The sequence below is a fragment of the Anas acuta genome, chromosome 6 (assembly GCF_963932015.1).
Source record: "Anas acuta chromosome 6, bAnaAcu1.1, whole genome shotgun sequence".
NCBI lineage: Eukaryota > Metazoa > Chordata > Aves > Anseriformes > Anatidae > Anas > Anas acuta.
This window is the reverse complement of record NC_088984.1, coordinates 39,382,120-39,408,429: the sequence shown is the minus strand read 5'-3', so window position 1 is coordinate 39,408,429 and position 26,310 is coordinate 39,382,120. Positions and strand designations below refer to the sequence as shown.

At 36.8% G+C, this 26,310-nt stretch overlaps 2 protein-coding genes across 14 annotated transcripts in view; one reads left to right on the top strand and one right to left on the bottom strand.

The window, feature by feature from the left end:
- Positions 1 to 376: 376 nt before the first annotated feature.
- STRADB (STE20 related adaptor beta) lies at positions 377 to 10,943 on the bottom strand. Of its 9 annotated transcripts, none has more exons than XR_011097899.1 (14): positions 10,792 to 10,941; positions 9,867 to 9,960; positions 8,730 to 8,786; positions 8,363 to 8,479; positions 7,882 to 7,981; positions 7,264 to 7,385; positions 6,700 to 6,808; positions 6,049 to 6,172; positions 5,272 to 5,443; positions 4,747 to 4,851; positions 4,303 to 4,532; positions 3,674 to 3,716; positions 2,867 to 3,271; positions 377 to 2,755 (listed from the first exon to the last, which is right to left on the bottom strand). XR_011097899.1 is itself a non-coding variant. In XM_068686704.1 (14 exons), exons 3-13 carry the CDS (start codon positions 8,739 to 8,741, stop codon positions 3,119 to 3,121), a joined length of 1,287 nt encoding a protein of 428 aa, XP_068542805.1. In that variant the 5' UTR covers positions 8,742 to 8,786; positions 9,867 to 9,960; positions 10,792 to 10,941; the 3' UTR covers positions 377 to 2,755; positions 3,070 to 3,118. The 9 variants fall into 9 exon arrangements, 7 of the variants coding, with proteins under 7 accessions (XP_068542805.1, XP_068542806.1, XP_068542802.1 ...); XR_011097900.1 differs by having other exon boundaries at positions 3,018 to 3,271; XM_068686704.1 differs by having other exon boundaries at positions 3,070 to 3,271.
- Positions 10,892 to 26,310, top strand: part of TRAK2 (trafficking kinesin protein 2) — a 32,083-nt gene continuing 16,664 nt past the window's right edge. For 3 of the 5 annotated variants that reach the window (XM_068686697.1, XM_068686696.1, XM_068686695.1), the window contains exons 1-3: positions 10,892 to 11,017; positions 22,277 to 22,607; positions 23,553 to 23,744. In XM_068686697.1, the coding sequence (XP_068542798.1) occupies positions 22,571 to 22,607; positions 23,553 to 23,744 (229 nt within the window). In that variant the 5' untranslated portion in view covers positions 10,892 to 11,017; positions 22,277 to 22,570. The other 2 variants (XM_068686698.1, XM_068686699.1) reach the window with 2 other exon arrangements.

Sequence of the window (26,310 nt, the reverse complement as noted above, 5' to 3'; positions counted from 1 at the left end):
CTCAGTATCACTGAATTCTAGTATTTTTTCCTCAGTCATACAGGATAGGGAAGACCATCATCAGGACTGGTCATTGCAGCTAGCTTAGTTGTTTTAGAGGTTTATTAGGCAACCTCATATACTTCAGTAAAGCTACTTACTAGCATGAAAACAGGGCATGTAAATCACCTGCATTTAGTTCTTTCCTCTTGTCAGAGACATTCAGAACAATGGTTTTCAAATGATTTTCTGTGACTTCATCCTGTCTTCTAGGCTTACTCTGCTTACACAATGCTTGAGGAGGAGGGGATAGAGAAAAGAGAAAGGTAAGGTAAAACTAGGTATTAATTTTTGTAATCTTTTGTTCCTTAATAGTATCAGTTGGAAGAAATTATAATCTTTTCAACGAGTATTTATTGCACCGAGAATTTTTTAAGAACTTTATGTAGTACATCAAGTTTATTCTGAGTAATCACACTTTTCCCTATGCTCATCCATTCAGGTATTCACAAATTCCTGTGGTATTGGACCAAGACAGTAAAAAACTCAACAGCACTGAAGCATCAAGTGCACATTCAGGATAATATTACTTAATGTAAACTTTCTATTGTGACAGGTATTTCATTATTTCATGTAGTGTTAAATACTAGCAAAAAAAAAGAAAGGTGGCAGCAAAGAAACCTTGTGTTTCTACAAGTATCAAAACTCCAAAAGTAACCAAGCTATCAATTTCTGTTTCACTGACCATGAAAACGTTTTGTAAATGTATAAGAAAAAAAAATCTCATAGAACTTACATACAATATTCCTTGAAAATTTCAAGTCTAAGCTCTAGTTCATGTGCTAATAACATGCATTTAGTATGACTAAAAGTAAATAAACAGGTGCTCTGAGAAATAACAGGTTTATTGTGCTTAGAAGTGTGTCAGTTTGGAATGGAAAGTCCCGGCAACCTGCATCTTAACAATACAGTTCACGTATCTCAGATTTTGAAAAAACTAATTAGATGCAAAAACTTTTTCATAGCAATGTATCTCAGATTTCCAGCTGAACACAGTTTTATTTCCAATAATTTGTTTTCAGGTGCCAGGTAGGTGAAACCTCCTCAATAATATGATGATTACACTTTTTTTTGGTGTTAACTGATGCTTTGTATTTTGCATTATTCTTTAGAGGAAAGTATTACAGTTTATGAGCAAAACTACAACAAACCTTTTAGTAAATTTATTCAGGGACTAGTTTCAAGTATTTATGGTTACTTTAAGAATTAATTACAGTGCCTCGTAATTGCTTTTGTTTGAAATATTTTCTTTGAAAATGCAGCAGTTCTAACAGTAAGAATTTTGAGCTTTTTAACTTATAATAGTGCATCTCACTTTCTTCTTAAAAGTTACATTAATACATGAACTGGAACAGTATTTAGAAAAAAAGTAATTCTAGTTTTTCCACAGAAAGAAAGTAGCAAAGTAACTCAGTTGGAATATTTGGTTGTTTAAATCAGCCTTAAGTTTGTTATTACTATTCAAGTTCATTCTTGAATGAATGTCATTGAATTCTTGAATGAATGTCATTAATATTCAAGTTCAAAGGGATTGCAGGGTACTGTTCTTTCAAGTGAAGCTTGCAAACACCAGCACTTCAGCTGCATGAAGCTCTCTGCATTTTTTTTTTAGAAAAGTGTAATAATATTCAGACATCTGTAATTGAAATATGTACAACTTCATGCATACTTTCACTTGTTTGAGTTGTTTATGTATACTGTTACTTAAGTTACTTGTGGATTCTGTATTTTATTTTAAAAGTTAAAATTCTTAGTGATTAAGAATTAAGAACCTTAAGGGATTCATGTAAGACTAATGTCTTCTCTAAAGAGCACACAAGTTATTAATATTTTTTATGATTAACTAGAATAACTTAGACATTTAAACAACTATTTTCTTAACTAGTGGCTGACAAATATGAAACTTATTTCTTGCAGTAACAATGAACTGTTAGTATAATTGAACTGTGGTGAAAATAGAAGTACTAGAATTACAGACAAATGGAGGCAGATAGGGTTAAGTTTATTGAAAGGTTCTTAATTTTAGTTTTACCTATTATGTTTTGAATTATAAGAGCTGTCTTCACAGCACAAGGAGTAGAATTGAGTTTTGTTGTTGTTTTTTTATTTTTAATTAATACTTCATTGTGGTCATTTAGAAATTCATGCATCTGACTTCTTGCTTGACTTCTGGTCATTATGCCTTCAAGGCTTTGCAGGAAAGCTGCTGGCAAAGCAGAAGTATTTTCAAGGCTGGTTGCAGACAAGCCCAGCCATGCAAGATTCAAGTACTTAACAGTGGAATGTGGTGTAAGTTAAAAATTCAAAATGTATCCATTCTGTATCTATACACTTTCACTTTTGTCAGAATTAGTCAATAATAGGTACTTTGGGACATAACTTTTTTGTAAAATGTAGTGAGAATGGAACTTTAAGACATCAATAAATGCAGATGCAAAAGCAGAAATTTGTATTAAGACTGTAGACAAATGCAAGAGTAGAGTCATTTTCAAGTAGCTTCTTTGGGCAACATGCAATATTAAAATTGCAGGAAAGACTTGATGGACTGCTAAGCCATTGCAAGTATTGACATCTTTCTCATTTGATATGCTGTCTTCTGAGAGGCGTGAGAGAAAAATATTTTGTATGATCAGCTCATTTCTGCAGCAGAGGATTCCTCCTTACTATCATATCATTTGGGTGATAATGAAAAGACAAGTAGATTGTTGAAGGAAGGCTGTAGACAAAAAACAAAGCCTGGAGTCAGAAAGGCAATTGATATGCAGTAATGTAAGCTAAAAAAAAAAAAAAGCATAATAGACTAAAAATACAGCAGGAGCCCTCTTACTTGTTAAGAAATATTTGGAAAGAAGGAGATAAGAGGTCATTCTCTATATAGAGTTTTCCTTGTGGTCAGAGAAGGTGTACCACACTTCATGAAGCCAAGATCGGATTAAGTTAATGAAACTTGGCCACTTCAACTGCATTTTCAAGTATACCTTGTCTAATTGTATTTTAACCATACAAAGTAAAGCAGCAAGTAGAAATCACATTTTTCCTTCTTTGAAGCACAGGAGAGGTATGATTGTTTGGTGTCTACTTAGAATTCCCAGTCTGTTTCATGTTGATTTGTAGTAATGTATCCAAGTTCAGTCCCAGCTGCTGCTGAGGGCAGTGCCAAGAGCCCTGATCTACTATTTTGAATAGGAGGCGGTAATAGGGACAGTAGTGAGCTCTGTGTTTGTTCTTTTATCTAGAAAAAAGAAAAGAAATAAAAAAGGACTGCCCATAAATCTGAATAACCTTGTATATGACCATTAAAAACACATGATATCTTAGAGTCATGTTCTTGCATGTTACAATACTGAAAGCAACAGGAAAACAGGTTTACCTTTCCTTATTCTAGAGAAAATTGAATTAGTCTTTCACAACTGATCACATTACCTATGCAATTCTTCTGCTTTAAATCATAATATTAACCATTTTTCTTATTAGTTAGGCTGACTTATGATAAAATAAAAACTGTCTGAAGTAAATAGGCTGTTACCTGCTGCTTTTTGCTTTCAGCTGATCTAATTATTCTGTAATCCAACTTTAAAATTGTGACTTATTTAGATTATAGCTGCGTCATTTAATGAAAGTTTAGTAAACTCACCTGCTTGAAGAACGTATGCGAAAGCAAACTGCTCGCTGATGGCCTGGAACACAGAATGAATGATACAATTACATTTTGAGATGTTAAATACTACTTTTGTAAACAGGGTTAGGTTGACAAGTCAGTTTCAGCTGCGTGGTTACTTCTCCACAGAACAAATGTGAAGCATGAGAAAGGCAGCACAGAGCTCTTAAACTCTGTGCCTCAATTTATAGCAAGGACACCACTAAACAGATCAGTTTAGTTTTAATTTTAATTTTTCTGCTGACCAAAGAATTTAACGTCTCATTCAGAAAAGACATCGTACTGAAAACATGTACTTCAGTTTGTTGTTTTTTCTTGGACAGAGTGCAGGTTTGAAAATTAAACTTGCTGAACCACCATACAAAGTACACCCATTGTAAGAGATTCAGGCCTGGGGGATGTCAAACAAGCCTGTAAAAGCACAGTTCCGTTACCAGGCATAGTCTTAAAGTACAAGAGCAATGTTAAGTATAGCATTTTGTAGTGTAATTCTGGTCTGAAATTCCAATTTTAACAGCATTCAACTAATTATTGTATCCTAAACTGTGAGCTATGCTTAGACTAAGACTAACGTGACAGAAAATTAATTTTCACCAGAAGATTACCTTTTCTCAGGGTCCTGTTGCAAACAAAGTTCTACCAAGTTGTGGAAAGCAGGGGAAAATGTTTTGGAAAAGGGAATTTTTAGTCTTTCACTGGTCATTGTGCGTGTCATACTGTCACCAATTCCAGAATCAACACCTGATCGGGAATTCCTCATCCTGGATTCCCCATGGGGGAAGGTATTTATATCCCAAGGACAATATGCAGGACCTTTCAGTTTTTGCAGCAGCATCTAGTAGAAAGGAACATCATTTAGAAGATTCCAGCACCTATCTAGACCTACACATGCTATGCTATCAGGCTTCAGAAATTGATTATTTGATCTAGCAAGAAGCATGCATGTTCGAAATAACTAAAAGCAGACATCATTTCATCAGTAATAGTACTGATTTGTCTCAAAATAAAATCGTGAGTTTTTTGAAGTAGAGATTAGTTCAGCATCATACCTGAGTGCGAGGCATATCTTGAAATGGAACATGTCCATTGGCTAATTCACATGCTGTGATTCCCACACTGTAAATATCAGACTTCATGTTATACCCACACAAATCCTGTAAGAGAAATAAAACTACTGCATCACTAAAGCTATTGATCAATACAGACAAAAATATATCTACCTGTTAAAATATTTTAATATTCTGTAGCCTACATAGGATTGAGGCAATCAACAAATTGTGAAACCTCAGGCATTTTTCAAAAATCTGATGTTTTACCGAAGCGAATTTTTAGGCTCTGCACTAGTTTTCAGGAAGAAAGTCAGCTGAAGACATTCAGTTGTACAGCACCTCCTTACTAATGGCTTTAAAACCTGTTCTCTTTTGGAAAACTAAAAATTCAGCACATCTGTTTTGTTCTGTTTTGAAGTTGCAGTTCAACAGCTTCTATTGCACTTCCACAAGCAGACTTAAGCTAGAAGTTGAGTACTTCCAGTAACTTTGAAATAGGAAGAATGAAGTGTTATTTATACTGACCTGTCTCAGTAGTTCAGGACTCAGCCAAGGAAGTACAGATGTACTAAACTGGGGGAAATCATAAACCACCTTTGACTTTTGTCCATTGTTAACTAAACTGTAAAGATTGTTTAAACCAGAGAGAGAAACCAGTCCATCCCCTGAAATCAGAATGTGGCTAGCTTTAATATTCCTGTAACACAAAGTTGTAAATTTTAGTTACACACTACTCAAAGCATCACGAAAGTAGAAAGGCTTTCCTATTTCATTAGCTTAGATTGAGATGTTTACCTTTGGTTCTAATTATCGGATTAATTTCATGATAGGTCTTCACTCAGTATGAGATGTCTTTTTAAATACAGCCCAAAAGAGAGGAAAAGAGGCTGGCAAGAAAAACTGATTGCCAGAAACTGGAGAAGGGCCTTCCTTTCTGGCAAAGGGTGTAAAGTAAGAAAGTTACTTCTATGAACTCTCATTCTCTTCAGCTTCAAAAACAAAGCCAGACAGACATACACAATGATTTAAATAAGAGGACTGATGTTACAGAAATACAATCCCTGTACCAGCTGTCTTTAAACAATTTGTGGATATCTGTTCTTGTTAAGCTCCTGCAAACTTGGTTCTGCTGTATTATTTAAAAAAAAAAATGCTCCTGCACTATGTGTGACATAAGAAGGAATACAGAAAAAGGAAGGGAGACAACATGTGAGATGAAAATGGGTTTTGAAGTGAAACTAAGTTCTTAATAAACTAGATACTGTAATCTGATTCTTACCTATGGCACTGACATTCTCCTACCTGTGAATGTAGCCGTTCTGGTGCATGTAATTTAATCCTCTGATTGCACCAAACAGAATGTTCCCTATCAAAGCTTCACTCATTCCTTCAGGAAAGTAAGTCTTCAGCAGGTGTCTAGCAGAACCTAGAAGAGGAGGGAAAAAAGCACTAACTAAGCCTAACAAGCCTTGTTAAACTATTTGCCTATGCTCGCTTCCTTGTATGCATTCACAAGAGTGATATTCTTGTTTTTATAATGCCTATGGTACATCAAGAAAACTTACATGGATGCATCAGCTGCATCCATCAAAGATCACAGTCAAGTCATGCTGGTAACTGAAAGTCTATGCCAAACCTGCGCTGAAAACAAACAAGTTGTGTTGGCAAAATTAAAAGTTCTGTAAAGATAAATGCATCTCCCAGTTATCATTCCACACATTGTGGCTGTTAGGATTAAGTACAATTTAAGTTCAAATGCCAGTCTTTGCTGGGGAGAAAGATGATATACAGAAGGCTTCTCTAAACAAGTGGTTTAGGAAGTTGTGCTCCACTCCCTTCTTCGGTACAAGACAGGAGATGCTTAAAAAAAAAACAACCTCATGAACTGTGTGGCATAAACTGTATAAGTCCTTTTTTTATTACTATTCCTAAACTGCAGTTAACAGTCCTTACCATAGGCCATGAATGGAGAAATGATCCAAAGCCAACTACCAGCTGTAAACACAGTCCAAAACGTCATTACATTGGGATGCTGGAAAAAGTGGGATAAAACCACCTCATTCTATGGAATTAAATGAAAATGGATATGTTAACCACAAGAAATCTGTCTTACTAAGAGCCTTAATTATGTCAGTAAGTGGTAGAAATAACTGTTCCCTTTGGACATTTACACTGAGTTGCAGGTGATGTGCGTAGCCTGCAATAGAAATCCAAATAGTTTGTGTATGACTGCATTTGTCTGAAGTCAAGTCTACTTTATGAAGTTTTGCTGTTATATGCAGAGCACAAAATGCCTTTCAAAAGAAAAGTTGTACAATTGTGAATATTTCTAAAACATTTGACAATAGTTTCTTCAGAAAGTAAATCGCCAATTTATACATGCCTCGTGCTGTGCCTTTGAAGTGAAAACCTGTCCTAAATGACCCAGTAAAAACACAAAGGCTACCTCTGTTTAGTGAACTCCTATCTGTTCATCAGTACCTTCACCAAACTAGCACCGAACTACTGTTGCTTTACCTGTAAGGCTTTCAAATGCTCTTCAGAGCAACTTTCTAGGTCTGTGATCCTTATAGCAACTTGCATGCCTGTAGGTGTATGCCGTGCAAGGTAGACTGAAGTTAAGTTGTTGAATCTCCTTCCTGAAACCAGAAGTGGATACCTTAACAATGGAAAATGTAATATTCTACCACATATTTTTCTTCATATTTAGAGATCATTTTGCAGTTACACTTTACATCACTTTTAGCATGCACATTAGAATAAACACACATGCACAGTAGGATTCAGTGCAGACATCCTTAGGACAATCAACTCAAGTAGCCAAATGGTAAGAAGAGATGATGTTAATGCTGTATTTATTGTTCACATACCATAAATTTAAAAAAAGAGATGTCCAAATGCACAAATATCAAAAGAAAATTTCAGATAACCGTTGATTTCTTATATTTTAAAAAAGTGAGAGCTGAAACATGAGATCTGTTCTGTGCTTCTCTCAACTAAGTAGACACAAGATTAATTCTAGTCAGCTGATAATGCTTTTTCTGAACTTAATAAATATTTACTGCATTTAGTAATAACCTAGTGAGAGAATGCATCTGCAAGAACAAGAAATATTTTAAGTTATGCTTATATTACCTATTTCCACCTGGAGTTCATAGTGAGAGACATTAGAAGAACAAAATATCATTTCATTCCCTCCTGTAGATGGGGGAATCCAGGCTAGTTCAGAATCAGCCTAACAGTGGGGAAAAACACAGTTCTCAGAATTACCATGTATGTTTATTTGTTTAAAATAAATGCAGAAATAGCATTAATCAGAATGCTAAGATCAAATACTCAAATCAGCATATTCAAGACAGTGCTTTTACCACTACACTGAGTCTTAGATAAATAAGTTACTGCGGTGTTTTGTTGTTGTTGTTTGTTTTTAAACTACTACAAGATTAAGAGTAATACTTAGTCACCTTCTTCTGAAGTGGAAGACCTGAAGTACTGTGGTTATTTTTCCTGAGTTTTTTGTTTGCTTGTTTTTTTAAGATGTGCCCCGAATGAAATAATTTTTCATATGTACAGCTTCATATTTTAACTTTGCCAGTTAACTTTTTTTTCTTCTTACCAGGCATTCATGAATGCTGCTCTGAGATTGCTTTTCTGGTCTGAGTGACTCAACTGGTGTACGTAGAATACAGGAACAGTCCTCGAGAACAGAAACAAGTAAGTGTTGGTGGACTTGCTGCAATTTATTAAACATGGCAATGGGAAAACATCGGAAGTAATCCCTATAAGTTCAGAAAGTTTTCTACTACAAGCAGTTAAGAAACAACACAGAGCATATGGCAGACCCAGAACTAAACAGTCTCCTTTCACAAAAGGAGATATAACACCACTGTGGAAATCCCCTCAGGTATGACAGAACTTTCTCACTTTCAGGTATGACTGGGTAACAAGGTACAACGGTCAAAGACTCTTAAATACAAACTTACCAAACAAGACATGGAACCTCTTTAGATGAGGGGAAAAGTCATATACACCCATTTATCCTAGAAAGATTAAAGTAGCAAGAACATAAGATTGTATATGAACATGTGACAAACATCAGACTCTCCTTAAATCAGAGTTGTGAGGCATTCCTCTGTTATCTCACACACACAAACTTCTGCATGTTTGGGAAGGCCTGCTTGTGTCAAACCTTTAAGCAGTGTGCAATGTATGTTTCAACTAAAGTTTTCATTTTTAATTCATGGGTTTAGAGATCCTATTACCATTTCTGAACAAGCAATGTAATTACAAGTCAACTGCATACATGCAGAGAATAAAAAATAAATGGATTCATGAATCACTAGCAGTTCATAAGAAACAAAATGTCTGTTTTAAAGGAGTATGGCTGTACTAGACGTATTTCAGCTCAGCTGTGTGCTGATGAACTAGCTCACAAAAAGCAAGCCAAAAGCAATCACTCTTTCAATTGTGAAACGTAAAGTGCAAATACTACTGTAGGGATCTTGAGTAAGAAACGGAGGGAAAACAAATAATTTCTTCACATTACTTAGGTTACAGAATCAGCATTCGAACATCACAGATCAGAGTAGCCACTTTGCAAGTCCCCTAGCAGACATGCTTTCTGCCTAATGTGAAAGCTTACACAGGGAAGAGAGAGAGATAACTTTCTAATAAGCATATCAGGTTTCTGAAGTATAAAGTGAGACTAATTTACTTTAGCTACCTGATGATCTACAGGTGAGTCTTCTACCATGAAGAATCCTACTTGGCAGCTGACATAAAGTCCACCAAGGGAGGTAATTCCATCTTAACACGTGATTATTGCTTGAAAGTTATCTTTAAAGAGGTCAACTACTACATCAGAGACTGATCATTCTGTGTATCAAGGAGATAGGCTTGATTATATCCATCATTTAGATTATGTATGTTGTTTAATCAAGGCAACTGTCTGAAAAGACAACAAGCACTCACCACCCATCCACTGCCAAATATCTAATCCTTAATATCTTTATCCTAAAAAAACCTTCTTAAAATAATTCTTTTTTAAAGATGAAAAATTGAGACAAAAGGAGATCCTTAATAGGTATTTGGCTTCTTCAGAGGATCACGACTTGACTTACCTGGCTTCACTGAGGAAGTCTGTGGCAGGGTAGGAAAAAAATGCAAATGCCCCAAGACATTGGCCAGTACTGTAACAGCTATAGTATCCTTCTCCTATTGGAAGAAAGAAATTTCATGCCATTATACAAGATAAGTTACTCTGGGGCTTGGAACATGAATCTGCAAAAGCTAGGCTGAAGAATGAAGTCTCGATAACCAGAACATACTAAAGTAAAATTGAAGGATTTGTTCAAAAGTATGAAAGGGTATGACCAGTCATCAAATATCTGCGATCCACATTTTTTCAAATAACATTAATAAGGTGTATTTTTTTCCTTCTGTAGCTTAATATTACTTCCATTTTCGTTATGATTTTGGGTCATGTCCCTACCAAAACCTTTTTTTTCTACGTTTTTCTTTCCATAACACAGTCTTTCTCTGTACTGTAGATCGTGACAGCAGCAGCACGCAGCTGAACTGACACATTCCTAGCATGGCCAAAGCTTCAGATGCGGTGAACAGTGCGGGGAGAAAGCAGTTTGATCTGTTCACAGAAAAACACAGCGAACTGTGGAGACCCTGCAGCCCAAAGCCCAGCTACCTCGACCGCAGGTCGCAGTTCTGTTCCCGCGGGGCCGCAGCAGCCCCTTGCTACACACCCCGAGGCAGGGTGACCCCGGGAGCCTCCCGCAGCGCCGCTCCCCACTCGCCCCGCTCATCGTGCCCCGCGCCTTCCCCGCGGCGCCCCCGCCTCCCTCCGGCCCCCCGCAGCGGCCAGGACCGGGCTACCCCTGCCTATGCCCCTGCCAGCGCGGCGCCAGCCCCCGCTCCCCCTTCCCCGGCCCGCCCGGCTTCCCCCGCAGCGGGTGGGGCGCTCCCGACCCGGGGCCCCCTCGCCCCCGGCACGGCTAGGAAGCCCTGCGGGAAGGAAGCGCCCGCTCCTACCCGCCGCCAGCGCAGGGCCCCGCCTACGCTCCTAGCCGCGGGGAGCCGCAGAGGGCGGCGGCAGTTGGGCGGCGCTGGGATTTGTAGTTCCGCGGCCGCAGGAGGGCGGAAGCCAGCACCGCCCTGCCTCAGCCGCCGGCTGATGACGTGCGGGTGACGCGTGGATCCCCGCCGGCCTCGGGGGTCGAGGGTGGGAAGGTGGAGCGCGGCAGCAGGCTCGAGGCGGGTAAGGCGTCCTCGGCGCTGAGCTCGGGTGGCACTGCTGTCCTGCTCCCCTCTCTCTGCCCTGCGCGTTAGCCTCTTCGGGGCCGCGTTCTCTCTCCCTTGTCCCTTGGGGCCGTCCCCCGCTGAGCGGGCACGGGGCGCTGCGGGGGGCGCGTCGCGGCCGGGCGTGCGCTGAGAGCACGGGGCTGGGCCCCCGCTTGCCTGGCCTTGTGGCTCCGGGCGAGCCCTGCTGTCGCGTGTGGCGCATCCTCCCGGGGAGGGAAGGCAAACAAAGAATTCCTCATCCTTTCCTGGGTTGCAATTGGCAGAAATGTTTTGTTTGGTTTTGGGTGGTAATGTAGATGTGCATTAAGTTAAAGCTTTATCCGTTCGATATATATACTTAGACTACAGTCAGGTGCTAGACCCTTGTTAGTGATGGCTGTGACTGCTGGTATGGCAGATGGTATGACCTTCAGCATGCTTTCTAGTTTTCTGTGTTATGAAAATATGGACTCCAAATCACGTGGGCTCTGCTTGGAAGTTCACGTAAAGCTTGATGAAATTTTAATTGTGGTTCATCATACGTATGGTTTTGAGGGCAAGGAAATTTTGGCTTCCATAAACTTTTTAATTGTGGTGTTGCATTCTGATCTTCTGAGTAAACTGTAATAATAGCTTTTTTCCTGTCAGCCACCCTAGTGACAAAGTGGTGTATGGAGTTGCAACCTTGTATTTATTTATTTATTTTTAAAGGAATCTATCTACAGGCTGTTGAAAACATATTTGTTCTGTCAGAGATACCGTTGACGGATTGTGAGAATGCAATGCAAATACCTCCTCTACTAGGAAATAACTTTTTGACACAACATGTTATAAGGTAGCATAGCAGGTTAGCTTTCATATACTTGTTATTTTCATATAAAGGTGTATTTCCAAGTAAAAATCTGTTGACTTCTTAAGATTTTGGTCGTTGGTGCAATGATAACCATTCACTAAAGCCTGCAGCTAGCTGATTTTATTTAATTACTTATGCGTGGCTGCTAAGAATGTTATGTAGGAAATACTGAAGTTCATCTGTTATTTTCTGTTCATATATTTTCACCACTAGTCATAGTATAACTAGAATTTAATTTATTTTGCCAGAAGGAGGAAGGAAAAAAGTAGAACAGATATATGGAAAGCTGGATCTCATTAATTCCATTGTCTAAAGGAGAGCCTGTTAGTCTTTTTTTCCATCTTTCCAGTTCTTTTCCGCAACTAAGACTATCTGACTGGATGCGCAGACAGGGGATGATGTGATACCTTAGATGTGAAGGTATTTGGCACTCTGTTCGTATTGGTAGAGCCAGACATCATCTTGTCTGTTTGGAGGTACACTGGTTCTAAAGACTTCAGGAAACATAAAGGAAATGAACTGTAGACAACTAGTAAATAATGCTTTTCAATCAGATAAGTGTGCTCAATATTTATTTCTACTACTGTGTTTCTTGACTACATTGCCTTTGCTTTGAATCTCTGTTTTCTTGCTGTTGGTATGTATACGTTTCAGGGAAGTTAAGTAGGTTGTTTACCTCATTCTTGTACTGAAAGTGTGCATACTTTTTTTTTTTTGCTTGCTTGCTTTTAATTGTGCTTCTAATATAGCAGGCAATATGAAAACAATGAATTACTAATACCTGAAATTTGACAGCTCTTTAGTGATGGTGTCCTCTGTTAGAACTCACACACAGAATCACATACATTTTCAAATACTTACTCATTATAGAAATTTGATAAACTGATACAGTTTACAAATTTCTATAATGAGTGTTTGAAAATATAACTTAAGGAGTAGAGTGCTGGAAAATCACAGGCATTTCTGTTGATATTTTACATCTAATATAATAGAGGCCTTGCTGTGGTGAATATTGTGCAGTTGAAAGGCAATATTTTAGGAGGGATAAACGTGATTTGTTAATAGTTTTCCAAGAAGATAAAAAAAATAACATTTTCATAAAGACATTTACAAAAGACATGACAGATCCTTTTATCTGGTTGGATTACTAGCAGTACTCTGGTGACTGGGTCTTATAGGTCAGTCTGGTTTATTTTAATAAATACAGAATTGTAACTGTTAAAATGCTGAGCACTAGCTGGGGTGTATATTAAGAACTTTAAATCACTTTTTTGACTGAATTCAGCTGTGCATCAGCCTGAAAACGTTAGTGATTTTAGTGGAAAACGTTACGCTCATTTGAAGTATATAAGTATACTTTATAGACAAAAAGATTAAATTTTTGAAGAACCTCTAACAAATTTTTAATGAAATACTAGCACAGCACTTGCCTCATGAGTGTATATCACATTTTTATACTCCCTAATCAACAAATACTGGATTCATGACAGTTCTTTTTTTCTTAAAAAAAAAAAAAAAAAAAAAAGTAACTAAAAGAAGAAATAAAATCTACCTGCAAGAGATAAATGTATATGCATAGTAATGTTTTGATTGTGCATTTATGGAAAAGAAGTAGTAATTAAAACTTGATATGGGTATTTCATGTGGGTAGCATTCATCGTTTCAGTTGAAGACAGAATTCTATTAAGGATATGTTATTTTTACATTGTGTGGTAAGGGTGATATAGACAACCTCCAAGCATGGAGGACTTGCCAAAGACCTTGCTATCAAACTATCGTATGCAGCAGCGTACATGTACATATACATAAAGCTTATATACCTGTACTTATTTTTTGTTTGTTTGTTTGTTTTTCCCACTTAATGGTAATACACATATTATTGCAAATGACTGACAAGGAGAAAAAGTCACAGAATCACAGAATCATTTAGGTTGGAAGAGACCTCCAAGATCACTGAGTCTAACCTGTGACCTAACACTAGCAAGTCCTCCACTAAACCATATCATTAAGCTCTAAATCTGAATGTCTTTTAAAGACCTCCAGGGATGGTGACTCCACCACTTCCCTGGACAGCCCATTCCAATGCCTCACAACCCTCTCAGTAAAGATCTTCCTACTATCCAACCTAAAACACCCCTGGCGCAACTTTAGCCCATTCCTCCTCATCCTGTCACCAGGCACGTGGGAGAACAGACCAACCCCCACCTCGCTACAGCCTCCTTTAAGGTATCTGTAGAGAGCGATAAGGTCGCCCCTGAGCCTCCTCTTCTCCAGGCTGAACAAGCCCAGCTCCCTCAGCCGCTCCTCGTAGGACTTGTTCTCCAGGCCCCTCACCAGCTTCGTCGCCCTTCTCTGGACCCGCTCAAGCACCTCAATGTCCTTCTTGTAGCGAGGGGCCCAAAACTGAACACAGTACTCGAGGTGCGGCCTCACCAGAGCCGAGTACAGGGGGACAATCACCTCCCTAGCCCTGCTGGCCACACTGCTTCTTATGCAAGCCAGGATGCTGTTGGCCTTCTTGGCCACCTGAGCACACTGCTGGCTCATATTCAACCGACTACCAACCATCACTCCCAGGTCCTTCTCTGACAGGCAGCTCTCCAACCACTCATCTCCCAGCCTGTAGCACTGTTTGGGTTTGTTGTACCCCAGGTGCAGGACCTGGCACTTGGCCTTGTTGAACTTCATACAATTAAAGTGAGTCTGTCTTGGCTTAAGTCTGGATGAAAAGCCTGAGAGAACTGTGAGAGCTTTGTGACCCTCTTGATATTCGCCATTTTCCAAGATGTGTTCTCCAGCTTTCCTTCTGAACCCTTACCCACACCACAAATTCAAAAAATCCAGGCAGGACATGCATGGGGTTCTATTTTTGTTCTGTTTTTTTTTTGTTGTTTTTTTTTTTTTACAGTTCTTTTCATATATCAGTTTCTTGATGTTATAACTGTGTATAGTTAAGATTTGCTTATGGTTATTTAGTAGTATATTGTTAGGATTGTCTTTGCTTAGTCTTTAAAAGGATTTTTTTTCCTCACATGAGAGGAAAATCAAACACTTACTAGGTTTCTGTAGGGATGGTAATGGCTGAAAGCAACATTGGTGTTAGGAATGCAGCAAGTGTTAATTGTGATAGAAAAAGTTCACACAGACTTGTTTTTCAGTATAAGTTACTTTGTTTTCCATCTCCTGCTATGTACTGTTAGAGGATTTGTTCTCTGCCTCTGAGCAGTAGTCCCAGGAATGTTTTGGCAGCAATTCAACGTGGACATGTTTGCTATAAGAATAGAACTGTTTCATTAACCTTGAAATGCAAAATATTTTTTCTGGTTACTAGCTGACTTGACAGCATTTCAATTGTAATAATAAAAAGTAGTGTGTTTAATGACTTGATAAAATTGTTTTTATATTATATATTAAACTAGCAGTAAAATTCAGAATTCTAGAATAATTGTCTCGTTCATTTGGCTTCCTTTTGGAAAATTAATTTAGAATCTTCTTCATTGTTGAAATTTTATTTGTGTTAGGTGTGGCCTGTTGTCTCGTATCCTATAATTGCACAGAAGAACAAATCTAGTTTAGTCTTTCCAAGTTCTGGTGAGGAGTCAATTGCTCTCAAATGGAAAACACAGTATATTTATATAACAGTATATTTATATTTCAGTTTGGATGATGTCAAAATAGATGACATATTTTGAATATGTTTTTTGAATATGTTTGAATATGTTTTTAAGTTTTTATGCATGAAGAAATGAACACATACATTTGTTTGTATAGTGTTTCCAATCGTAAAAGCAGCTCATCTCAGCTTTCAGTTCTTTCTATTTTCAGAAAGTCTTCTGATTTATTTTCTGAAATAAGGTGGCACAACTGGCATTTTTGCATCCACCTTGAATTGTTTAAAATGGCAGTTACAAAGAGAAGACTTAATCATTTGTAACATTTTACAACATTAGTTAAACTTTTCTAAGACATCCCACAGTCTTGCTTTTGCAAGTTGATCTTGGTTGAGATATTTTGACGTATTGAAGGAAAAATTAATCAAATCTCCTGTCAGGAGAAAATATTTTGGTGCACTGTGGTTGCACTCATATGCTCTGCTCTTGACAACAGTTTGATACCAGTCCTTGGCATTTCTTTTCAGTTCATTGTTTAATAAGAGAACATGTGGTTGTGAAAGAGGGAACAGTGAGGAGGGAAGAAATTTTAGGGCTTTCTTGTACAGCAAAGTAAGGAAGAACATGGAGGTGCTGTCTTTTACTTCATCAGTAATGTCTCTGAATATCTTTCCTGTTAATGTAGGAGACTGAAAGCTTTATTTCTTTTTTATAAAGGGAAAATAGCCTGGCATTTACAGTTGACTGTAATTCTGACATTCTAATAAAGACTTGTGTGTGCCAACTAAATTAATCCTCTGTATTACGAGTTTTGTGTGGTTATATAATAAAGATCATAAAATATGCAGAGAAGCGCTTACTCAAAATTAAAAATACTTAATCAAAGAAAGCTTCAGCAAGAAAACATGCATTACTGGAGCCAGAGGCTATACCAAATCTATCAAAGAAGTTCTTTTAATGATAAATTGCCCGGAAGGGCAGGTGATATCAGAAAATTATTATAGTGGTTAAAGTTTTGTTCTGCAATTGCTATACAGAATGCAAAAGATGACAGTGGAGCTGTTTTTGCATGCTGCACAAACTTCTGCTTTTGAGATAATTAATTTTCAAATTTTAACAACAATAAAAAAAGTCTGTTTAATTCAGACAACAATGTATGCTGAACAAGAAGCGTGTTCTTCAGTGCGTCCGATACCAGTAACTCTTTTGAGCCTCTGGTGGACAAATTGAACAAAGCAGGAAGAACTGCATAGATCACTTAAAGTAGGATAATGTAAGCTTCTGTTTTTTTCAAAAGCTCAGTGTTGTTTGTGTTTTGCACTCTGTTCTCTTGCAAAATATCAAATATCATGACAACATAAAAAGTAATGGTCAAGTTATAAATAACTTTTTAATCCTTTAGCTGTTATTTCCCTAATTAACAACTTTCTTTCTTACCCTTTCATATATTTTTCAGTTTAAATAAGCTATCTTGTTTAGTTTTTCGCCTTTCATTTAGTTTCTGTACTCAAAGACAGTTTTCAAGTTATTTTCATTTGTGTTCTGCTTTTAGTAGATGCCACACCTGACATTTAGTTCCTGATTCAGCTTCTGAATGTCAGGCATAGTTTAAATGTGGTGTTCCAACGTAAGCAAACACATTTAAAGTTTAATCTTTTAATCTTTTTCTTTTGCTAGTATAAATATCGGACCTAAATTATGTGACATTTTTCTGTATTCACTGTCCACTTTTTCCAAAGTGCATGTGATTTTTCTTTCTTTAAATACCTATATATATGTAGTTATTAAGAGGAAGACAACTACTGAGAAAGTCTTTGCCTTCTGTTTTGGGCATACCTTTTTGAATGATTTTACTACCTTGAATTTCTAAACCATCATTTTATAGTTGGCTTATGTATTTTAAAGCCATGTTGTAAATTTTGTGGATGTTGCCCATATGTATTTAGGTATAGTTATAACTTGTAGATGGAAGCTTTGCTCAGGGAATTGTTCTATAACTGCAGTGCTGCAGAGTAAAAGGGTCATGGAGTCCCCTTCAGGGAGGTACTGCACAGGGCGTAAACTTATCGAATATCTGGAGAAGTTGCCCCATGGCACACTGGAATAACCATGAGAAGCTTTGAAAGAGTTAGTGTTAACTTTTATGGTGCTTGCTTATCTGGCAGACTGCTCAAGAATTTTACAAATGAAGTTGTCCTTTCAAGCTAATAACTTGATATTTGCCTGGTGCTCTAGTAACTTTCACCCAAATTATTTATTTCCCCCCCATTGGCTTAACAGATGTTGACCAGCAATAAATGCTGTTTCTGCTTTGGATTATTTAAAAGAGAGATTAGTTCCAGTCTTGGGAGGAAGTGATGTCAATTTTAAAATTATTAAAACTTGAAGATTAAATCATAGTTGTAAAGAAACTGTGTCATATTAAATATCGTATTACTCCACAGTGATTCTTTTTATTATAAAATCATCCTGGCTGTATGGATCTATAAAAGCTAAAAGTGCACATAGTGCAAAATAACAAACTTAAACAGTTACAAAAAAATAACCATAGTACACATGGTATAGCATTTTTTTGTTCGTTTTCTTTATAGACTATCGAGGTTTTGGTTTAAAAAAATGCAGAGGAAGTATTTTGTAATGTGGTTAACCAAATATAAATAAAACATTTACTTGAATTAATATCATCCACTGTCACGTGGTTATAAAATGGAAATAATTTCTAGAATACAGTTTGTGAAATGTACTAGATTAAATTTCTTCTGTGACACTTAAGAAATCTTTGAAACTCAAGGCAGACCAGTTATAAATACACATATAAGTAAATGTGACAGTAAGACTATAGGAAATGTTGAAAATAGTAGCTGATAAAATATCAGAGTAAGACTGCATACTTTCATATTATTTCTAGTTTGCTTATTTAGGAGAAGTTGTAAGTCCGCATGTGAAAATTTTCATCAGCTTTGTGAGAAACACTCCGCAGCCAATAACTTAGACTCAGGCGAGGATCTCAGTGAAGTAGTAATTTATTCGCGATCGCAATGGCGGGCACCCCACAAGCAGAAGAGCTCACCGACTGGTTCCAAAACACAGTTTATATACTTTTTGATGACAGGACTCTCTGTTTCCCCACTGAGTGGGTAATCCAGGTTCACAATCTATCTGATGCTTCACAAACAGTGCATGGCCTTCAGTTGCCAGCCTGTTAACTTTCAAATTTCTTTTGACATTTTTACTGCTTGAAGTAGTAATGTCATCTGACATGACTCATCTGACTTGACTTGATACCATGATTTTCACCTAATTGTCCTAAGGAGTCTGGTTGTCTGCATTTTACAAGGTCGCCTGCTAAGCTTTCTTATCACTGTAAGCATATCTCAGTACCACATTCCCTCCTAAACAATGTAACTCTGCAAAAACAACATTTCTATTCCCACAGCTTGTACCTATGACTATACCTGTAGAATATGGATGACTAATTCTGTTTTATTTTACAAAACACTTGCACCGGTATATGAACTGTGTCCTACACATAGATAGTAACTTCACTATATATAGCACAAATTGGTTATGACCATTTTTTTTTGTTTGAGTTTACACTACTTGCATAGATTAAAATAAAACTTAATGAAATCTTAGTGCAAAAGCAGCCATTCCTTATGTCCTTACTATTACTGAAAATAATATTTTTATATTATTTTAGAGAAATACTTGCATTTATTGCAAGTATGCAAGAATAGTAACTTTCATCAAGTAGAACAGGAATTTTTGGCTTTATAAATTTTGCCATTGATTCATCATTTTGGAAAGTTAGTCTAAGCACAGACAGTAGATAAGCCTTTTTTTTTTTTTGCTGCTTGGAATTTTGGCCTTATAAACATGCACTTGGAAACTTCCAAGTATTTCAGCCACTTGTGTCTCAGTAGTCTCCGTCATTTCTGATGTCACTTAAATGCAGAGATAATGTCTTTGCTAATGACAGTCTTCAAATTCTCAGGTAAATCTGTTTCAAGTCATATGACTATTTAAAGTAGACAAAATCAATAAAAGCTTGAGTGTCAATAGATAAGAAATATTGTGCTCATGTTGACCCATTCCTCTGATTTTCCCTTGGCTTCCTAGAAAGCTGTAGAAGTGACAGATTAAAAGAAGGATTCTGCCTTTTAAATGTTTTTAAAATTGGACGAGAGAAGAAATTTTGTGAGGTAGAAAAAAGCAAGAAAAATCGGGCATTAGTTACAAATTTCCTCACTTTCAGGTGTCTGGAATATTAATCAGGGTTGACTTGTATAGAATACTTACAGTTATTTATTAAATAAGTAATTAGATCTTTTAGTCCAGACAGGACTTCCTTAAGTTTGGAGATTACAGTCACTAATAATGGACAATAAAATAAGCTCTGGACTCTAATAATTTTTATCAAAAGTTTGCTGCTTTGATGCTTAAATGGCGTAGTTACTACTGGTAGGTGGCACAGCCCCATGCTTGGGGCGTATCAGACACCGACAACTGTGGTGTTACAATGCTTCCATGAGATTTCTGTACAAAATGAGTATAGGATTAAGGTATTTACTGTAGAATTGTAGCTTCTGTGCTGCATGAAGACTTCTGCCTAGAAATAGAACTGATTTTGTGTGCCCTGTGGTTATTATTTTGTGGGATGCCTTCCATCTCTTTGTACTGCTTTTAATTAATTCCTTTTGTAATTGCACTTTATACATTAGTAATACTACAAATGTAATGTAGGTGGAAACCATATCTATGGATGTTGACATACCTCATCTGTGGGGCAGGATTGTCATTGCAAATGTTTATTACCAGCCTCAGGCTCTGACTAGTCACAACTCGTATAATGCTGCATTGTCTTGTAACTGTGCTATCTTTCTTCCTTTAATGTGGTTTGGATTTGTTTAATTGACAGCTTTTGAATATGGTTTAGGGTAGAGGTCATAACCATAGTTCATACAACAGCATAACAGTCTTGAGATTAAAGCTTGAATAACCAAAAGAAACAGTAATTTTGCATTTTTATGCAGTTTATTTAGTAAGGCCTATCTAACTGCTTGTTAAACAGGTGTGTCTCTTAAATTTTTGTTCTTCCTTCTGATCAACATTTAATACTGTGGTACTGAAGTCCCTCAATGCCACACTTGCAAAGTAAGGAATGTAATCTTGGCATGTCTAATGGAAAAAAATAGACCCAAACCACCTTGCCTTGTGAGGTGGTTTTTCCTTATGTCAAATGTGGTTTACATCACAAACACAGTAAGAACTGCTGTGAGGCTTTTTCCTTTTAACTACTTGTTTAACTGAGAAATAAATCTTGTTTAAGTGGAGCTACCTAGAGCTGCCTGCCCAGGACCATCTCCAGGTGGCTTTTGAATGTCTCCAAAGGTGGAGATTCCACAACTGATCTGGGCAACCTTTTCCAGTGCTCAGTCACCGTCACGGTTTAAAAAACAAAACAAAACAAACAAAAAAAAGTGCTTATTCAGTTCAGTCAGGATGTCTTGGGTTTCAGATTTTGGCATTTTATGCCAAAGTCCTGCATGCAAAGTCCTGCATGCACCTGCCGATGAATAAACTTGTGTACCAGTACATGCGGGGGGCTAACAGTCTGGATAGCAGCTTTGCAGAAAAGGACCTGGGGATCATTGACAGAAATACATAATATAATGCAAGAGGAGTCTCAATATAAAAATTGAATAAATGGTCTTACATCACTAAGAATCAAAGTCCCATAACAAATTAACTTTCAAATAACAAATGTTTCTGAAATCTCAGTCCTACAGTTCTTAGTAAGTACCTAATATAGATAATAATTAAAACAGGTAAATAAAATACAAAGGAAGAAGGTATTGTTCATAAGTATAAGCTGACTTTAATGGAAGAAAATTCTTTCTTGATCTGCTAAACTGTACAAGCAGATAAACTGGCAGGCTCTTGGCTTTCTTTAAAAAGCTCCTGCACTGTCCATTCTGAGCGTGTCAAATGAAAGATTCCTGCAGACAAGAAGGCAAATTTGTGTTTGTGCTTGGGGAAACTCTTGAGAGCAAATTTGAAATTAATGTAAGCTTTAAAGAGAATCACATGTTTAGTGAATGTAGAAAGAGGAAAAATGACATCTTGTTCTCTTGCGTTTTTTTTTGTTTTGTTTTGTTTTGTTTTTTGTCTAGGATTACCCTTAGATTTTACGTGGAAGATCATCAGTCTGTAATAAAATTGTAAATTTCTGATAGATCCAAATCTTAATTAGTGGACTTCTAAAGTGGAAGAGATTGAAGACAGCAGTCCAATAAAATTTCTTTATGCCAATTTAATGTTCAGAATGATGTGTTTGAAATCCTGCCTTTAAAACCCATTGCTTTAAATGCACTTAGTAGCCTGAAGAAAATTTGTCTTTAGTTGAAGCTGCTGTCCTTCAGTGTTGAAGGAAAGTGCCTCATTACAGTGAATGAGCTTGTCGTATACTAAATATTATATGGAAGAGGAGGAATGGTATAAACAAACAGTAATTGACAAAGTCAGTGGTGAAGGTGAGATGTCATGTTTGCAGGGAAAAGGCATATTTTTAATGACACTTTTAATATATAATGTAATGTTTAGACTAAGGATTTTTTTTTTAAATCTTTTAATTTATTTTTATTTTGGGAGGTTAAGTGGTAGTACAGGGAGGAAACTCAGTCTGAAAGAAAAGAGGTCATGTTAATCAACTGATCTCATTTGAAAGCATGAAATGTGTTAAGCTCTGGTGTTCTTCTTGTTTTATTTCTAGGTGATGGCTGAGCTGAGAAGTTTGTGAAGCTTATATGAGATATCCTATAGATATTTCTGCTGAGTAGTAAGTCAGATGAAAGGAATGAGCATGTCCTAAGACAGCAATAGATCTGGAGTACGAATCCATGTACAGAAGTGAGTTGATGCCAGACGTGTTAGCATCTTGGTAGCTTGATGGCTGGCCCTTATACTGGAAATCAAAGCCATCTTCCCAGCAAAGCTATAAGGGGACAGTGCACAATCTGACTACAGAATGTTATTTCTAAAGAAGTGAACTGTGAAGAAAAGACTCATGAATTTTGATCACAGGGTCTTGGAGAGCATCTCTGGTAAGTTGGAGAAATCTGTTACAAGTCCTGAATGTATCTAATATTTTAAATAACACCAACCTGGAAACTGCCTTGAATTTGATTTTCCTTGTATTACTTATCTGATATTGCAAATCAACAAAAATGGTGAGTCCTTTAATTAGCTTGTTAAATCAGTTTCCATTGTAAGATGTTTTTGATTCAGTGTTAATTATCAATGTTGACATATCTTCCACTGAAAGATACTGAAGACAGTCTTCATCTTTGGTGGACATGTTCAAAAGATAATCATTGTATACCTTTGATGTGCAGTACTTCAGCAACTTAATGTTCCTTTTTTGTAACAATCTCAAAGAGAATAAGGCGGAAAAACAGGAAGAGCTAAATTTTACTGTTTAGAAGTTTGGGTACCGTGTTCACATAAAGCATGATTCCATATGGATGATAATAGAGTTTTGTATTTGTCTGATTTTAAGGCAGTATTCCATTGATATTTCTATTTACTTTATTCAAGCCTATGTCAATTACCAAACAAAATGATAAACAGAAGAAAAAGAAGCATGTGAATTTCCTTCAGGAAACAGAACTGTAACTATGCTAAAGCCAATGAAATCTTACAAAATCATCTGCTGCTAAAATGTAGGTTTGTGTTTTAGTTCAATAAGCAGGGAAAGATACAAGTTGAAGCTCATTAAATGCACTGTATTTAAGAAGTCAGATGGAGCCATGGATAGAACAGCTTTGCAGAAAGTTATGGAATCACTTGGGGATGAGGAATTTGCAAATGCCACAATATCAATCAGTTTTCTGGTAATTTGTCCAGTACAGAAGAATTTTTTCAAACCTACTGAAGGTTTATGAAAGTATTCTGTAGTATGTAGAATCTATACTACTGTAGCATATAATAAATATATGGCATATTCAATGTCCTGTAATGTAGTGTTAGTGGCATTTACTTACTTTTAGATGTCTGCTCCACTGAGGACCTCCCTGAGGTAGAATTGGTGAGCATGCTAGAAGAACAGTTGCCAGATTACAAGTTACGAGTGGACTCTCTGTATCTGTATGAAAATCAAGACTGGATTCAGTCCAACTGCCATGGCTGTCTTCCCAAAATCTCTTCTCCAGTTCACGATGAGGAGACCTTCCGTTACATGAGTGAGTATACCTGGGCCTAAGAATTATTATTTTTTTTTGACATTGACATTTATTGAAGAGCAAAATGTAAATATAAACTGGTTAATGTTTAAGTGTAATGTTCAAATCTGTACAGTTTTGCAGAGGTGGAATGAAAAGCTGAGTACAGAGGAAGTGCTTGTTGTTCAGCTCTGTCATTCTAAGAGCTGAGCTACCATGTCCCACGGCTGCCTGCCTAATCATTAGATTTCACTTAGAAATAAGAGTAGAAACATCTGATAGTGAAAAAGAGGAAGGAACCTAGAATTGTGTTAGACTAGATGTGATATGAGAGGTATGGAGTATGCAGCAGTTCTGTTTTCAGGAACGTTAACAATGCTATGGTTCTTTTGATGGTATTTGTTCTGATGTTGTGTGTCAGTGTTGCTTTTGAAATGCTATTGTTTCTTCTGGAGATACAAATCTGTGAATGTTGGGCAGGTGGGTACTATGTGGATGTTGATCACTGCCTTCAGGTTCTGAAAATACTTAGTAACTTTTTGCTGCCAGTCAGTTGTGATTACAGCAGTCCTTAAAGATAGCAGATCATTAAGGTGAAATTGAACAGCATCATATCATGTGAAGAAACCTTCTATACCATTTGATTTTAAACACATAAAAAGGTTGCCAGAAAGAACTAAACAGTAATTTGCCTGTAATTTCAAGTGTTTTAATGTGAAAAGAGGGGAATGTTGTAAACAGTTTAGAGAAATGGCTATGTCCTGTTTACTCCCTATATTGGAAGGAACCACTTGGGAGAGTTAACTTGGTATTTAGGTTCAACTTACTATTTCTCTGTAATGAATGCCTCTTTGACGTATGTGTCACCTCTGCACAGGGATTTTTTGTTGTTTGTATTTTCAGCCTCCACCCAGGGTGTATAGCAAATGATTAAGTAAAAGTAACATATTACCTTTTACACATGCAGCAATCCCTGATTTAAAGCAAGCTTGTTATTGATTAAACTTGCATGCTTAATTTTTTTTTTTAACTGTGGAATGCATTTTGAAAGCCACTTAATGATTATTGCTTGGTCTGTTTCTGATAATAATATTGTAAACAAGTAATTTTATATTGAGCGACCACTTTTATAGTTCAATTGAAATGATTGTGTGTAGTCAGTGGGGTGTGTACTTATCTCTAAGCTTTAATTAGAAAGAGTTGGGATCAAAGTCTGTCAGTGCTGATAGCAACTCTATATCAAATGTGTCTCTGGTCAGTGCCTGCAGTTCCAGTGTAATGAAGCACATTGCTCCAAGAGAAGACACTTAAGTCAGTGTGAGCTTGCATTTCCAAGCAGTGAGAGGTGGCAGGGGTTTTAAGTCATGATTATTTGGCTGTCAAAATACTACAAAAACAGGTGTTTTCCTCTTTCACCCAGAAAGAAGTTCTTTGCAATTACAGGATTTTCTTCTGTGAAAATAAAAAAGTGATCTGCTTGTGAGAGTTGTTTTTTGTTTGTGTGTTTGTTTGTTTGTTTTTGTTTTTGTTTTTTTTGAACAGTTTCTTTTTTTTTTTATATTCTCAAAAATGCACTGCAACTATCATTTTAAATTTCTGTCCAAAAGTGAATCTTTAGAATAAGTCTGTCTTAGAATTTTGGGATAGCATAGATGCATATGCATAGATGCATAATCTCACATAATATATGTGAGATTAAAATTTGGCTACCCAACTTGGATGTGAAATTCATCACATTAATTAAAAAGATCACTGTTAGGTATAACTCTGTCAAAGCTGTTGTAACTGTTGATCCATATAAATTCAAGAGAAATATGGTTTTTTTGTTTCCCCTAGAAATTGTCTAGACAAAGAGAAGGAATGTAACTGTTATCATCTGAGCCTAGTAATTTACAGGAGAATTTACAGGAAGGTCCCAGACAGATAGAAACACAACTTAGTATTTAGTTATAGTCACTGCTAAATATCTTGTTAGCTGAAGTTTGTGTCTGTCTTAGTAGTGGCTGGAATTGGGAATAAATGTGATAATCATAGTTGTGAAGCATAACTTGGGGATTTTATGTATCTCTCCCTCTATATACAAATTGAAATTTTTTTGCAACTTTTGCTGTAAAGAATGGTGAACTTATGATTTGAGTCAAGTTGTATTTGACATCTAGGGGGAAAATAGCAATACAATACTTGCTGCACTTGCTCCTCCTCTTTTTATAGCTGCTGCCGCCTATTAGAAGGTGGATCTAATTAGCAATCCACTTAGTGTGAGCTCCTACTGGCACTCACTTCTGTAAGGTAGAAGAATATTTTCTCCTTCAACTTTGGTAGAATAAGAAACCTCAAATTACAAAACATCTGTCCTTTGAACTATTTTGTATATGTGAATAAAGGAACATGGCACGACATAACAAGAATATTAACCAAAATGAAGAGTTGTTTGCAGCCTTCCCATGGCGAGGTGAGTAAGCAGAAATTGCACATGTATGTTCACAGTAGAGAGTTATAACAACTATGTATATTTTTTTTCTGTAGTGTAAGAAAGTTACAAAAGTTGTATAGAGCTAAGTTTCAAAATTGATAGTTCTGAGATTTC

Bases quoted from the DNA above. Each gene is read 5' to 3' on its own strand.
- STRADB (XM_068686701.1), bottom strand. The intron at 6,173-6,699 runs GTAAGGACTGTT...CTCCTCTTCTAG, and splicing joins TTCTCCATTCATGGCCTATG to GTTCTGCTAGACACCTGCTG. The intron at 3,272-3,673 runs GTGAGTTTACTA...TCTTTTTTCTAG, and splicing joins CGCATACGTTCTTCAAGCAG to ATAAAAGAACAAACACAGAG.